Source organism: Triplophysa dalaica, chromosome 9, assembly GCF_015846415.1.
Source record: "Triplophysa dalaica isolate WHDGS20190420 chromosome 9, ASM1584641v1, whole genome shotgun sequence".
NCBI classification, from domain to species: Eukaryota; Metazoa; Chordata; class Actinopteri; order Cypriniformes; family Nemacheilidae; genus Triplophysa; species Triplophysa dalaica.
In genome coordinates this window covers 22,620,984-22,634,888 of record NC_079550.1, presented here as the reverse complement: position 1 = coordinate 22,634,888, position 13,905 = coordinate 22,620,984, and the positions used below count along the sequence as shown (strand labels likewise).

General features: G+C 38.3%; 1 protein-coding gene across 1 annotated transcript; it reads right to left on the bottom strand.

Annotated features, from left to right (window-relative positions):
* Positions 1 to 242: 242 nt before the first annotated feature.
* LOC130428453 (NACHT, LRR and PYD domains-containing protein 3-like) lies at positions 243 to 13,905 on the bottom strand. Its single transcript, XM_056756512.1, has 10 exons — positions 13,811 to 13,905; positions 13,203 to 13,313; positions 12,912 to 13,022; positions 10,174 to 12,015; positions 7,513 to 7,686; positions 5,596 to 5,769; positions 4,703 to 4,876; positions 2,601 to 2,774; positions 1,574 to 1,747; positions 243 to 967 (listed from the first exon to the last, which is right to left on the bottom strand). The coding sequence occupies exons 2-10, from the start codon at positions 13,250 to 13,252 to the stop codon at positions 955 to 957; spliced, it is 2,886 nt and encodes a 961-aa protein (XP_056612490.1). The 5' UTR covers positions 13,253 to 13,313; positions 13,811 to 13,905; the 3' UTR covers positions 243 to 954.

The following is a 13,905-nucleotide window of genomic DNA, read 5'->3' as shown; positions in this document are numbered from 1 at the left end:
GTCACACACATGATGATCTTTACTGTACATCTCTGAACACACACACTAGATTTGCTCTATTTGATTCAAATCTACTGGAGTTTACACAACATTTGTGTGTTTACTGTCCTGACAATATTGTGTAACATCATTTTCTTTTGTTGAAGAAGTTTTTCAGTCACTTCATCAAGACTATCATAGGATTATTGGATTGGATTCAATTTATTGTCATTACACATGTACAAGAACTATGCAACGAAATGTATCAAGAAGGAAGTACATCATAACATGAGGAAGGTGGGGAGAAAAACAAGCACACAGTACACGTAGACAAGACTTGCAACAGGGTAAATAATCCAGCTCCGGCAAGCAGCCATCCGGTCCTGCAGCCATTACGCCGCTTAACACAGACCCGCTTGCCAAGCTGGCGGGTCAAAGCTAAGGAGATTTGGAATCGGTCAGAGTCTGTGTTTGTGTGTGTGTCTGTATGAGCGATAGGGTCCAGAAGTCTGTGTGTGTGTGTATGATGGGGGAGGGAACGCAAGAGCGTCTCGCCACATTGCCCTTCAGGGTTGTTTCTCCAGTATCGGCCTCGGCCAAGGCCAATCCTGGTACATGGGGCCGAAAAGATAAGATTGCAGTTGTTTCGTCTTGAGGCGAGTAAACCGCATTCCAATTCCACGGCTACTCTGTTTGTCCATTTTGGTCTCTAGCATCATCAATTTTCCATTCCATAGCCGTGAGCTTTTTCAAGATATAATCCATATTGCGAGTTATAGTCTCAGTGCTGAATTATGAAACTGAATGTGTGAATGATTGTTTTCAAACAGTGTTATCAGTGTGAGGTGTTATTGTGTCTTCAGTGTGTGTCGATTGTGTGTCTGTGATGTCACTATAGTGTCGTCTTCTTATTGTCCATCAGATGATACTGAAGATCACACACACACACCTTTAAACACACACACATTACTGTCATCACCAGTGAGTCCTAAAAGAGAAACACAAAGACAGAAGTAATGTATCATCACTACACATATCAACAATAATAAACTCACTTTAATCTTCCTCTGTTGAACTTATAACCTGTATTATATGTGTCATCTGTCACTTTATTGTGTAGATGTTTTGTGTATATATTGTGTGTTGTTATTTCTACAGTCTGTCAGTATTCTGCAGTGTCTGAAGCACTCAAGACTTTCACTCACTGCACACGTGTGATGATGATGATCAATAATAATGATCAAGAGCATCAAATAAAAACATCTACACATGTGTGCACAAACACTGAGGTGAACATCCATCAAACAAACAGCAGGAAATAAAAGAATAAAGCTCCACATCAATAATAATCATATGTTTAAGAAGAGTAAGATGACAGTATTAAATCCTGAAGTGAACAGACTCTTCATCACACTCATTGAATTGAATTCTTATTGTGCTGCACTTATAAAACATCAAGTGTGTTCATCTGTACACTTCACATTTACTCTTGTGTTTTATTATTCACAACTCATGTGTGCTCCACAAACTGTTTTGAGTAAGTTTTTATAGTTGTTGAACTGTTGAAACATTTATTTAAATGAGCTCTACTCACACCACTGTCTTCAGTTTATAATGTGGATCATCTCTCAGCTCACAGAGAAGCTTCTCTCCTGAATCTCCTACATTATTACACCTCAGATCCAGATGTCTCAGGTGTGAGGGGTTTGATCTCAGAGCTGAAGTCAGAGCAACACAACCTTCATATGTGATATTACACTGACTCAACCTGTAGAGATAAATGACACATATTTTCATGAGTGACAGAAATGTTTTTCTCATCATTAAATTACTAGGTTACCATATAAATGAACATTTAAATACAGCAAGACAAATCTCTCACACTGTCAAAAACTAAATAAAAAATTGGTAACGCTTTAGATTATGGCCCGCAATGTTGCACATAATTAAACTGAATTTACTGCGTAACTATTTGTAACAACACAACAAAAAGTTTGGGAATAAAAAATGTGTAAGAAATTTGTATATATATATTTTATTCATAATGGAGATGGTGGTCTAGTGGGTTAAACCACTGAACTGGTAAATCAAAAGGTTGCTGGTTTGATCCCAGCAGCCACCAGTGTGTCCTTGAGCAAGACACTTTACTCCATATTACTCCAGGGGGATTGTCCCTGTAATAAGTGTACTGTAAGTCGCTTTGGATAAAAGCGTCTGCCAAATGAAATGAAATGAATATATATTATATTATATTATATTTAAAAACTAAGGGGTAACTATTTCAATATAACGTGGTATGAATGGCCTGCAGTATAGTATACAACAATCTAAGCATGAACATAGACTATATTTTTATCACAATGTACCCATAAATAAGACAAGATTTAAGGTGTAAAATGTGCAAAAATCAATGGTGGTCTTTTGAGACTATAATCAAATATTTCAAGAGCGGTTTGATTTGGATGTTTATATGGCATGCAACTCCCTCATAAATGTTTTTTTTATTTTCCTTAATCTTAACCCACAACCTATCTACACTGTTAATCCTGTTTATTATGCGCTACATTGCGGGCTGTAATCTAAAGGGTTTCTGAACATTTTAATATAGGATATGATCTTACTCCAGTGTCTCCAGTTTACAGTGAGGATTCTCCAGTACAGTAGAGATCAGCTTCACTCCTGAATCTCCTACATTATTACCAGACAGATCCAGATGTCTCAGGTGTGAGGGGTTTGATCTCAGAGCTGAAGTCAGAGCAACACAACCTTCATCTGTGATATTACACTTGATCAACCTTTAGAGAACAATAACACACAGATCAAATCTACAGTGAAATGAATTTCTTTCTCTACTTGTGATCATTTAGTGTTTATGTTCATTTTCATTTTCATTTTCATTTTCATTGATGTGTGTTTGTGTTTTAATGAAACACATCAGTAAGATTTTAATTAAATTAACTTCATCAGGTAATGTTTATATTAACAGTGATTTTTCTTATACAGTAATCAGACATCACAATAATTTTCTCATCACAGAAACTTTCTTTGTCCTTTGTAATATTTTATCAGCGACTTCTGATTTTGGTTATCGGCATAGCAGTGATGAATTTATGAACTCCTTCACAAATAAAACAGAGGCTACACTAGCTAAACAAACAACTAACTACAGCTCCCCTAAAGAGCACTTGCAATTATTTTCTAACGCAGATCACGTTGAACTGTCTATAATCATTATATCATCTAAATCAAGAACATGCATGCTTGACCCTATACCTACACTTCTACGGAAAGAGATCCTCTTAGAAATATAGATCCTTTTCTTGGCATTGTTAACACATCTCTGACACTAGGATGTGTGCTTAATGCATATACCGTGGCTATTATAAGGCCATTTGTCAAAAAACCCAACTCGATTCTGTAGAACTTGTTAACTAAAGACCTATATCGAAACTACCTAGTTAAGTACTTCGTTTCTAAAGTATAAAAGTAGTTTCAACAAAATTATGTTCCTTTCTCCAAAAGAATGACATCAATGAAGAATTCCCATCCGGATTTAAAGCACATCACAGAGACTACTTTGATCAGAATTACAATGTATCTGCTTTTGCAGTCAGACCATGGCTTTATCTCGTTATTTGTGTTTCTAGACCTTAATGCTGCATTCGACACCATTGACCACAGCACACTCTTACATAGACTTGAAAATTACCTCAGCATTAATGGTATAGCTTTGAAATGGTTTAAATCCTACTTATCCGACCGTTTTCAATTTGTAGCAAGAAACAATGAAGTGTCACGCAAATCACAAGTCCACTACGGTGTACCACAGGGCTTAGTTTTAGGGCCTCTAATCTTCGCATTATACATCCTTCCTCTAGGATATATAATAAAATGACACAGAGTTATCGTTCAGTGCTATGGAGATGACACTTAACAAATTCCCCGAAGCCTCAAGAAACAGAGCAGTTCAACAGAATAATGGAATGCTTAGTCGATATAAAAAACTAGATGAGTAACAACTTTTTATTACTTAACTCGGAAAAAAACAGCCATATGCAAAACCACCATATGCAACAACCAAGATCACGGTTTAACTTAAGATAGATCTTCAATATAAACCTCGTCGTCAGCAAAGAATCTTGCCGTTTTATTCAATAGTAATCTGTCATTTGAAAGCCATGTCGCCAACACCTGTAAAAGTGATGCGATCTGGGAAAACCCGTCGGATGTCATCCTGCGACATTTTCAGAAATATCAAAAAAAGATCGTAAGTAGATTTATAGCAAATATCTTATGGTAATGTCAAATAAGATGCCATTAACAAATGGCACCTCTTGAGTAGTTTATGTTGGGCCTATTTTTTTTTTATTGTAATCAGCTATCATTCATTAAAAAATAATTGAACACCAAAAGTAAAGAATACTGTAGCCTCGAGAGACTTCCATACAAAGACACTAGATGTCGCATCTACGTCATTCATGCAGTGTTTGGCTGGCTGTATGATGACTAAGCGCACATCCTAAAAAGAGGTAAAAGTTATAACCTTTTTTTAAAAAAAAATTTACGTTTACTTTAGGTCTGCTATTTAAAAACACATCATCAGAAATGTTCACAATTCCTTTTTGCTGCTGCTTGTAGTCTATTATTTTGCATTTATTTATTTTTGTTTGTTTGTTTGTAACTGTAAGATTTATTAGTCATTAGTGACATTTTTCATTCTTACCACAATATCTCCAGTTTACAGTGAGGATTCTCCAGTACAGTAGAGATCAGCTTCACTCCTGAATCTCCTACATTATTATCAGACAGATCCAGATGTCTCAGGTGTGAGGGGTTTGATCTCAGAGCTGAAGTCAGAGCAACACAACCTTCATCTGTGATCTTACACTGAATCAACCTGTAGTGAACAGACAAACAAAGATCAAATCTACAGTGAGATGAATATGTTTCTCTTCTTGTGATTCTTTAGTGTTTATGTCTCATTGATTGTTTAACTGAAACACATCAGAAAGATTTAACAGTAAATTAACTTCATTAGTTTATGTTTATATGAACAATATTAAACAATCAGATTCATCTTATCAGACATCATGACATCTTCTCTTATGTTTCTTGCTTTAATGACTTTTAAAGTGTTGTGATGAATCTTGAACCTTCAGTTATTAAATCCATTACATTTACATTTTACATTTACATTTAGTCATTGAATGCTTTTCTTCAAACACGTCAATAACAATTATTAACACTCTTTTATTTAATCCTCTTTGTTCAATCTCAACACCGATTCTTCTCTTAAAATGACCATATTTACCATCTGAAAAAAAGGAGTGCTTTTAAAATGCAACTGTTCACTTGTAAACTATTTTAATATTTTGCCAAATAATCAGTGGACCTCAATGACCTGACAGAAGATCGAGCAGATGAAGTCTGTATATTTAACTGTGCACAAGATTTATTTTCATCTCTATGTGCATTGAACTAAAAAATTTTTTAGTTTAATCTAAGGACACAGTCCTTTGTGTTTAAGAGAAAAACATTTATTGCCCAAATATTTTTTGCCAATTTTCACTTTTTACTGTATATGATTTCTGTCCGAGCATCAGATCATAATCGTACCTCAGAGTCTCCAGTTTACAGTGAGGATTCTCCAGTACAGTAGAGATCAGCTTCACTCCTGAATCTCCTATATTATTATAAGACAGATTCAGTTCTCTTATGTGTGAGGGGTTTGATCTCAGAGATGAAGTCAGAGCAACACAACCTTCATCTGTGATCTTACACAGACTCAACCTGTAGAGAACAATAACACACACTTCAGTCTACATTTAGAGATCAATAGAACACACTTTGTTCTCTTGAGTTGCCCTTTGAGTTAAAGTCAATAATTTCCTTAAGATGCACTGCATATATTGGTGGAGAATGCAGGCAGTTTAAACATGTTTGAGAGCAAATGCAGTATCGATACGTGTGTTTCGGTCACAGTCACCAGCAGCAGTGCCCTCTTAAATCTTCACATCGCCCGGACTTTCCGTTTACTTTTCTCATTTCCCATAACCCGTTGCCCGGACTCATCTACCATGATTGCATTCACCTGTGTCTTATTTCCTGTGTCTATTTATTCCTGGTTCTTTCAGTCACTTATTGCGAAGCATTTCTGAGCATTTCTCGTTGTGTTGGATTACACAGTTTTTGGACCTAGGATTGTACTTTCTATTTTTTAAAGCTTTGCTGCCTGCCTCGACCCATGCTTGAGACCCCGTCCCTGATTGTTTGCTGCCTGTCCTGCACTTGTTGCCTGTTTTGTACCTGTTCTCTTTTTAATAAAACTGAATTTAGATCTTCACCTTCCTGGTGTCATATCAGTTTGTGACAGCTTCACTGTTTTCAGACCAAACCTGCACAAAGCATCAGGAAAAGTAGTACCGTGCAAAGAGATTTACTATCCGAGGCAAGGATACTATACCTCTTAAAAGTTAGAATATGACCCCACTGATCATTCAGTGGAGGGATGTTTTAGGGGGGCTGCATCTGGTTAATGCTACTGAATACACATGCGTATTTGCCATTCGAGTTTAAGTTAAAAATTTATCTGAGATGCAATGGGTTCTGACAAGAGAAACACAGTTGGGATGGAGGTGTGCTTCTCTTCTCTACTCTCTGAACTTTCATAAGCTGTATTTTATTAAAACATAAAACAGTCAAACTCATAATAGTATTGAATAGATGAGTTTAAGGTTGACTTGAAGGTCTGGAGAGTAGGAACAGAACACAGATTATGGGGAAACCTGTTCCATAATTTTGGACCTAAAATACAGAACGCACCACTGCCCACTGTAGAGAGCTTGAACAAAGGCAGAACAAGCAAGTTGTCATTACTTTGAGCTAGCAGAGCATATGTTGGCAATAACTCAGCGAGGTACTGAGACATGACAGGCCTTGTACACTAAAATGAATACTTTAAACTGAATGTGATTTGCCACAGGAAGCTGGTGAAGTTGATATGTGACGATTTTTTGTTAAATCTAAGCAGTCGAGCAGCAGAGTTTTGTACCATCTGAAGACGATCAATAACTTTGGCAGGTAAGCTACATAATAAGGAGTTGCAGTAATCCAGTCTGGAGGTAATAAAATCATGGACTACAGTTTCCGTATCATTAAGACTGAGTGAGGGACGTACACAAGAAATGTTATGGAGTTGAACGAAATGTGCTTTAACAGTCTGACTGATATATGGCTCAAAACTTAACATTTGGTCAAACTGTACTCCCAAATTTCGCACGGTTTTCAAGGCCCTAAACTGGACACCATCAATATCATCAATGTGAGTTAAGGCCGACCATCATGATTTCAGTTATTCAAAAACTCAGCAGATTTATCAGTAATTTTTGAAAATGAGACACTAAATCTAGAAACAAAGTCCCTAAATTCACAACACTGACTAGACAACCTTCAGCATTGAGAGAAGAAATGTTGGTCATATCTATTAGTCATTTGTTGAAAGAGGATGAAAGAGAATGTTTCATTAAATCATACCACAGTTTCTCCAGTTTACAGTGAGGATTCTCCAGTACAGTAGAGATCAGCTTCACTCCTGAATCTCTCAGATTAATGTTAAACAGATTAAGATCTTTCAGGTGTGAGGGGTTTGATCTCAGAGCTGAAGTCAGAGCAACACAACCTTCATCTGTGAATTTGCACCGAATCAACCTGTAGAGATAAATTACAAATATTGCAACTTTTTTAATTCATGTTTAGCAGCAGTTGAACAATAATGAAAACAAATAAATGTCTCAATGTGTCATATAAACACATGTGCATGTAATAAGTGTAATATTGTTGTTGTGTTTGTCGTTAAATGCAGATGTTTGATGTTGAAGCTCATGAACATCAGTCTGATGAAGAACACTGAAGAGCTTTGAGTTTTTGATGAATAACAACACCATTTTGAGGGATTTCAATGCTGCATAGCTTCGCTATGGGAAAGCTATACCAAAAATGCCTGTTTGTGTGTAGTCACTGCCCACATCTAAGGCATCAGCACCTGACCCCCAGGTGTCGCTTCCATATCTAGCACGTAGAACCGAACAAACGTGAGCGGAAAGGACCAACCTACAGCATAACAAACATCCTGAACTGAAGCCCCTAGCCACAAGGCCGTAGATGCTGCTATACTACTAGTATAATGAGCTCTGATGGCTATAAGTTGGGGTGTGCGATATGACGATATTAGATCGCGAACGATTAAAATGACTGCACGATCCACTTTTTCGGGAAAATCGTTAAATCGTCCTATATAGTAGTGTTCTATAGAATTCGTCAACATACTTGCGATAGATTGCGCCATGTTAACAAGCTCGTATATGTTGCTTGTGAATTCAGTAAGATTAAGTGACGCGGTCAGTGAAGATGGAGGGAAACACGGAGGACTTGGTCCCTAAAAAAAATTCTCCATCAGTAATATTGAAATGGTTTGGGTTTTCCCCAACTGACACGGCCCAAACAACAGTTATTTGCAAATGTGGCAATCATAAGATTCGAGCGTCGTAAGGCAACACAACGAACCTTTTTAACCACCTCAAAATAAAGGGACTGAAAGAGTATGCCGACAGTCAAATTATAAAGGGATCCCACGCGAGTAAATCAGGTACAACCAAGCATACAGAAACTAAAAGGCCTAAACAACGACTTTAGCGAAAGAACCATTTGAGAAAGGAACTCCGTATCCGTATGACAGAATGAACAAGCGCTGGAAAGATGTCACTGACGCGGTCGCATTTTACCTGGCCAAAGACATGATTCCCATAAAGACTGTGGAAAATGAGGGCTTTAAAAAACTGCTCAAAGTCGTAGATCCACGTTACGAAATACCCAGCCAAAAATATTTATCCTCCACGTCCATTCCACAGCTTTACTCCGAGTGCCGCAACAAGATGAAAAACAAAATTCAAAATGTAAAGTTTTTTGCTAACAGCTGATTTATGGTCTTGCACTTGCATTAAATATTAACTTGATTAAAATATTCTTCAAAATATAAATGGTAAAGAGTATATTTTTATATGGGGACTTAGTTTGGCTGTATTGAAGCCCCTTTAATTTGCAAAATAGTCTTAAAACCAACTTGAAGAAGAACCGCGATAAAATCGTGAATCGTGATCTATCTGGAAAAAATCGTGATTTGAATTTTTTTTCTAGATCGCCCACCCCTAGCTATAAGTGAAGGGCGTCCAAACACATCATAGAGAGAGTCTAGACTATCCACTTACTGAGTGTTTTATGGTCGCTGGGAAACATGTCTTCGATGAAACCAAGCACACAAAGAGTTGCAGACCTGTAAACCTGCTTGTCCAATCTAGCTTCTCTTGGTCCTGATCCCTTAATGGGGGAGGCCAGAAAGCCTGTATGACAATGGGCCATGGCACATTAGTAGGTACCTTTGGCACTTAGACGTGCCTCGGATAGACTAAAAGCTTTAACCATCCCAGGTCCAAATTCCAGGCATGTTGGGGAAACCGACAGGGCCTGAAGGTCACCCACTCTCATCAGAGAAATGATTACCAGCTACTGGAAAACACCAGCTATAGCGGTGGTTGACAAGTACGTCTCGCTAGGGAGGACCTGTAGTTATCTGTACTTTTTCTTTGCCGAAGCCTTTGTGCGAAGCCCAAGTCTGTCCTCTGCTTGTGAGGATTTGGCTGAGCGCGACCCACAGTCTCCCTGCTGGGGAGCACAAGAAGCCACACTCTGTTTTTTACGTGTTCTGTAAGGTGTCCTCCTGCCCAGCAGCCCCCAAACTCCGACCACGATGAGGGAGTTACCTCTCCAACGCCGCTGACTGTTGACGATCCTCCCCTAATGACATCGCCGAAGAGGCGAGGGGATAGTACGCCCTGTCAGCGGACTTTACGTCAGACAGGTTGAGTCACAGATGCTGCTCTGTTGCCACCAAGACTGCCATAGACCTGCCCACAAGCCTGGCTGTTTCCCTAACAACCCAAAGTTATACATCAGTGGGCTGACGCAATTGATTTTACACACATGCTTCAGACGCAATCACGGTGTTCCCATGGCGAAGCTACGTCTATACAGCATTGAGTTCCCTAGAAAGGGAACCAAGAATTGGTTTTAAGTAATGTGTGAAAAACAGTAACAGTTTTTCTGTTGTTTTTCTGTTAGATTATTGTTAGTTTTACTTACTTAAGTTTTCTGGATTCTTTGATCACAGGCTTCAGTTTCACAAGAACTTCATCTGCTGTATTTTTACCTCCAATAAATTTTTTCAGATCAAGTTCATCCAAATGCTTTTCTGACATCAACAACACAAAAACTAAAGCTGACCACTGTGAAGAGGAGAGTTTGGAGCGTCCGACAGTGTTAGATCTCACATAATGTTGAATCTCCTGCAGCAGTGAATCATCATCCAGTTCATTCAGACAGTGAATCAGATTGATGGATTTCTCTGGAGACAGATTCTCACCGATCTTCTGTTTAATGTACTCAACAGTTTTCTCTTTCTTGTAGGAGCATCTTCTCGTGTGTGTCCGTAGATCCTGTAAGAGAATCTGATTGGACTCCAGTGAGAGACCCAGAAGAAAACGCAGGAAAAGATCCAGATGTCCATTCTGACTCTGTAAAGCTTCATCTACAGCTCTCTGATGAAACTCAGACATTAAATCCGGTAAATTAAATATATCCACAATTGTTGAAAAACAACGTGGATTTTCAGTTTTACATCGTTTTTTTGTCACTTCAGGACCTTCATTAAACACATTTGTGTTGTTATGTGTTAGGGAGATGTGAGCAAAAAGAGCTGCGAGATGTTCCTGAACACTCAGATGAACAAAGCAGTAAACTTTCCCCTGATACAAGCCAAACTCCTCTCTGAAGATCTGAGTGCACAATCCTGAGTACACTGATGCTTCTGCTACATCAATGCCACACTCTCTCAGGTCCTCATCATAGAAGATCAGGTTCCCTTTCACAAGCTGCTCAAAAGACAGTTTGGCCAGTTTGAAGATCATGTCTTCATCATTCTTCACTTTCTTCTCATAGTCCTTCTGATGTTTGATGTTTGTCTGAATGATCAGGAAGTGTGTGTACATTTGAGTGAGAGTCTTGGGGATCTCTCCTTCACTCTCTGCTTCACTCAACATTCTCTCTAGAACAGTGGCTGAAATCCAGCAGAACACTGGGATGTGACACATGATGTAGAGGCTCCTGGATGACTTCAGGTGTGAGATGATTCTGTTGTTCAGACTCTCATCACTGATTCTCTTGCTGAAGTATTCCTCCTTCTGTTTGTCAGTGAAGCCTCGTACCTCTGTGACTCGATCAACACACTCAGAGGGGATGAGATCAGCTGCTGCTGGTCTGGAGGTGATCCAGATGAGAGCAGAGGGAAGCAGATTCCCCTTCATGAGGTTTGTCAGCATCACGTCCACTGAGGCTGATTCACTGACATCACACAACCTCACACTGCTGTGAAAATCTAGAGAGACACGACACTCATCCAAACCATCAAAGATGAACAACACTTTATATTCACCGCTGGAGATTTCCATTTCTTTTGTCTCTGGGAAGAAAAGATGAAGAAGATGTAAAAGACTGAGTGTTTGGTTCTTCATCAGATTGATCTCTCTGAAAGGAAGTGGAAATATGAGCTGGACGTCCTGATTCTCTTTCCCTTCAGCCCAGTCCAGAATGAACTTCTGCACAGAGACTGTTTTTCCAATGCCAGCGACTCCCTTTGTCAGCACACTTCTGATGGGTTTGTCTTGTGCAGGTAAAGCTTTAAAGATGTCGTTGCATTTGATTGGTGTGTCCTCTGTCGCTGTTCTCCTGGATTGTGTCTCAATCTGTCTCACCTCATGTTCATTACTGATCTCTCCACTTTCACTCTCTGTGATGTAGAGCTCTGTGTAGATCTCATTCAGCAGTGTTGGGTTTCTCTCATCTGATGTTCCTTCACACAAACACTCAAACTTCTTCCTCAGGTTTGATCTGAATGTGTTGAGGACTTCAGGAAGCGGGCAATAATGACTGTGAACAGATTATAACCGAGTTATAACCACTTTGACTGTAATCACTTGCAAATTTATTACTATTTACCAAGTCTGATTTTTGTGATTTTAATAAAACACAAACATGTTTTTTAAAGCAATAAGCATTCCCCATGTGAAAACAGACCATATTAACAAATGAGATACAAATTATACCTATCAGCCACATCGTAAAATAGTTATGAACTTCCATTAGATTGTGTTGTCAGTTATAATCAATAGATTAATGTTATTTAATCTAATAATTATTAAATTAAATACTATACATGATATCTGCTAAATTCTCAACAAAATTATAAAACAACGTGGACACACACAATCAACACCAAAGTTAGTCCCTTAAGATGAAAGACTTTGACAAATGTTAATGTTCTATGTAGTGAAGTAGGCGGGATGAGACCGTGAGTCGAGGCCGGTGAGTGAGTGTTAATGAGCGTCAGCTGTACGGCACCGGTCTCGTATCACAGAGGAGATTGGGAGCATAAGAGGACGAGCGACCGGACCGTCAATGAGAGAGGACCAGGCCTGGATTTTAGTTGTGGTTTGTGCTATTTGCCGGCAGTCGTCCATGAGGGGCTGCCGGCTGTTTATATACCGTGTGTTATTCGCAGGCGGTCATCCGTGAGGGGCTGCTGGCTGTCTTTTTACTTTTTTGTTGTTTTATTAAATGTTTGCCGGTTCCCGTCTCCTCCTTTCCTTTAATTGAACCTTATTACATTCTTTTATAATGTAAAAAATAACATTTTACTTGGAACTACTGTATGACAGCCCTGACAATAATCAGACAGTCAATCAGACAGTCTGATATTAATGGACTACATTTTTAAGCAAATGTTTTGCTACACATTTTGGTACAGTTTTACAGATCTGTTGTACCTCTGATCAGGTGATGTGTGTTTAAATTTCAGTGGTTTAATCATAGACGCATCACTCTTCGTAGACACACCACTGATCTCAGGTGAGTCTGATCTCTTCTGATGAACTGATCTGTAACAGAAAGTCAGTTATTATTTAAAGTAAATTATTTATTCTATGTCATTCGATATAAAAAACATGCTGAAGAATTATATTAATATAAAGATTTTATTGTGCTTTTGATATAATTTAGCATATTAAAATCAAAATGAAAAACTAAACGTTTTTAAACACAGACTTTAATAAGAATACCTGAATCCTGGAGAATAATCTCCATCTCCATCTGTTTGTGAATCATCCATGAATCATTCAGTCACATCAGTCTGATCTTCACTGATGAACCTCGACTGACTCTGAATTGATCTTATATTTGGACAACATTGTTATTATTATTATGGTTTATTAGGTTTTTAAATCAACACACAGAAAATCAATGTAAATGTTATAAAATAAGAATATTTATAAAAAAATATCTTTTGCCAGGCAAATTCATTTACCTAATTAAAATACAATTATGTATCTGGCATTGAGGGGCTTGCCATAGTTTTCAGTCACGTGATCAAAGCGGCAGTTTACATTGAGCTCTCAATTTTCCTTGTTTCAAGACACGAATATTTCAACGGTTGCAGTGAGTAACACGCGATCAGACGTGAACGACGAACACGTTCGTTCATCTCCACGTTTTATTATCCTCGTCTCTGAACTGTATAAAGCGGGAAAGTCTCTTTACTTCTCTGCGTGAGAAATATAAGGTGTGACGTGTGTCTCGAGAGCTGATGCTCCAGATACTCTAGCCTGCACAGATAAACGCCTGAATAACAGTTATCAAATCATTAAAAGATCATCCACTCGACACTTACCTCGATTAAAATGTTACTAGATACTCAAAGAAAATCCCCCCAGAGTTAAAAGGCGACTTTACACTATAATAAGATAATTTTTGGTACTCTTCTTC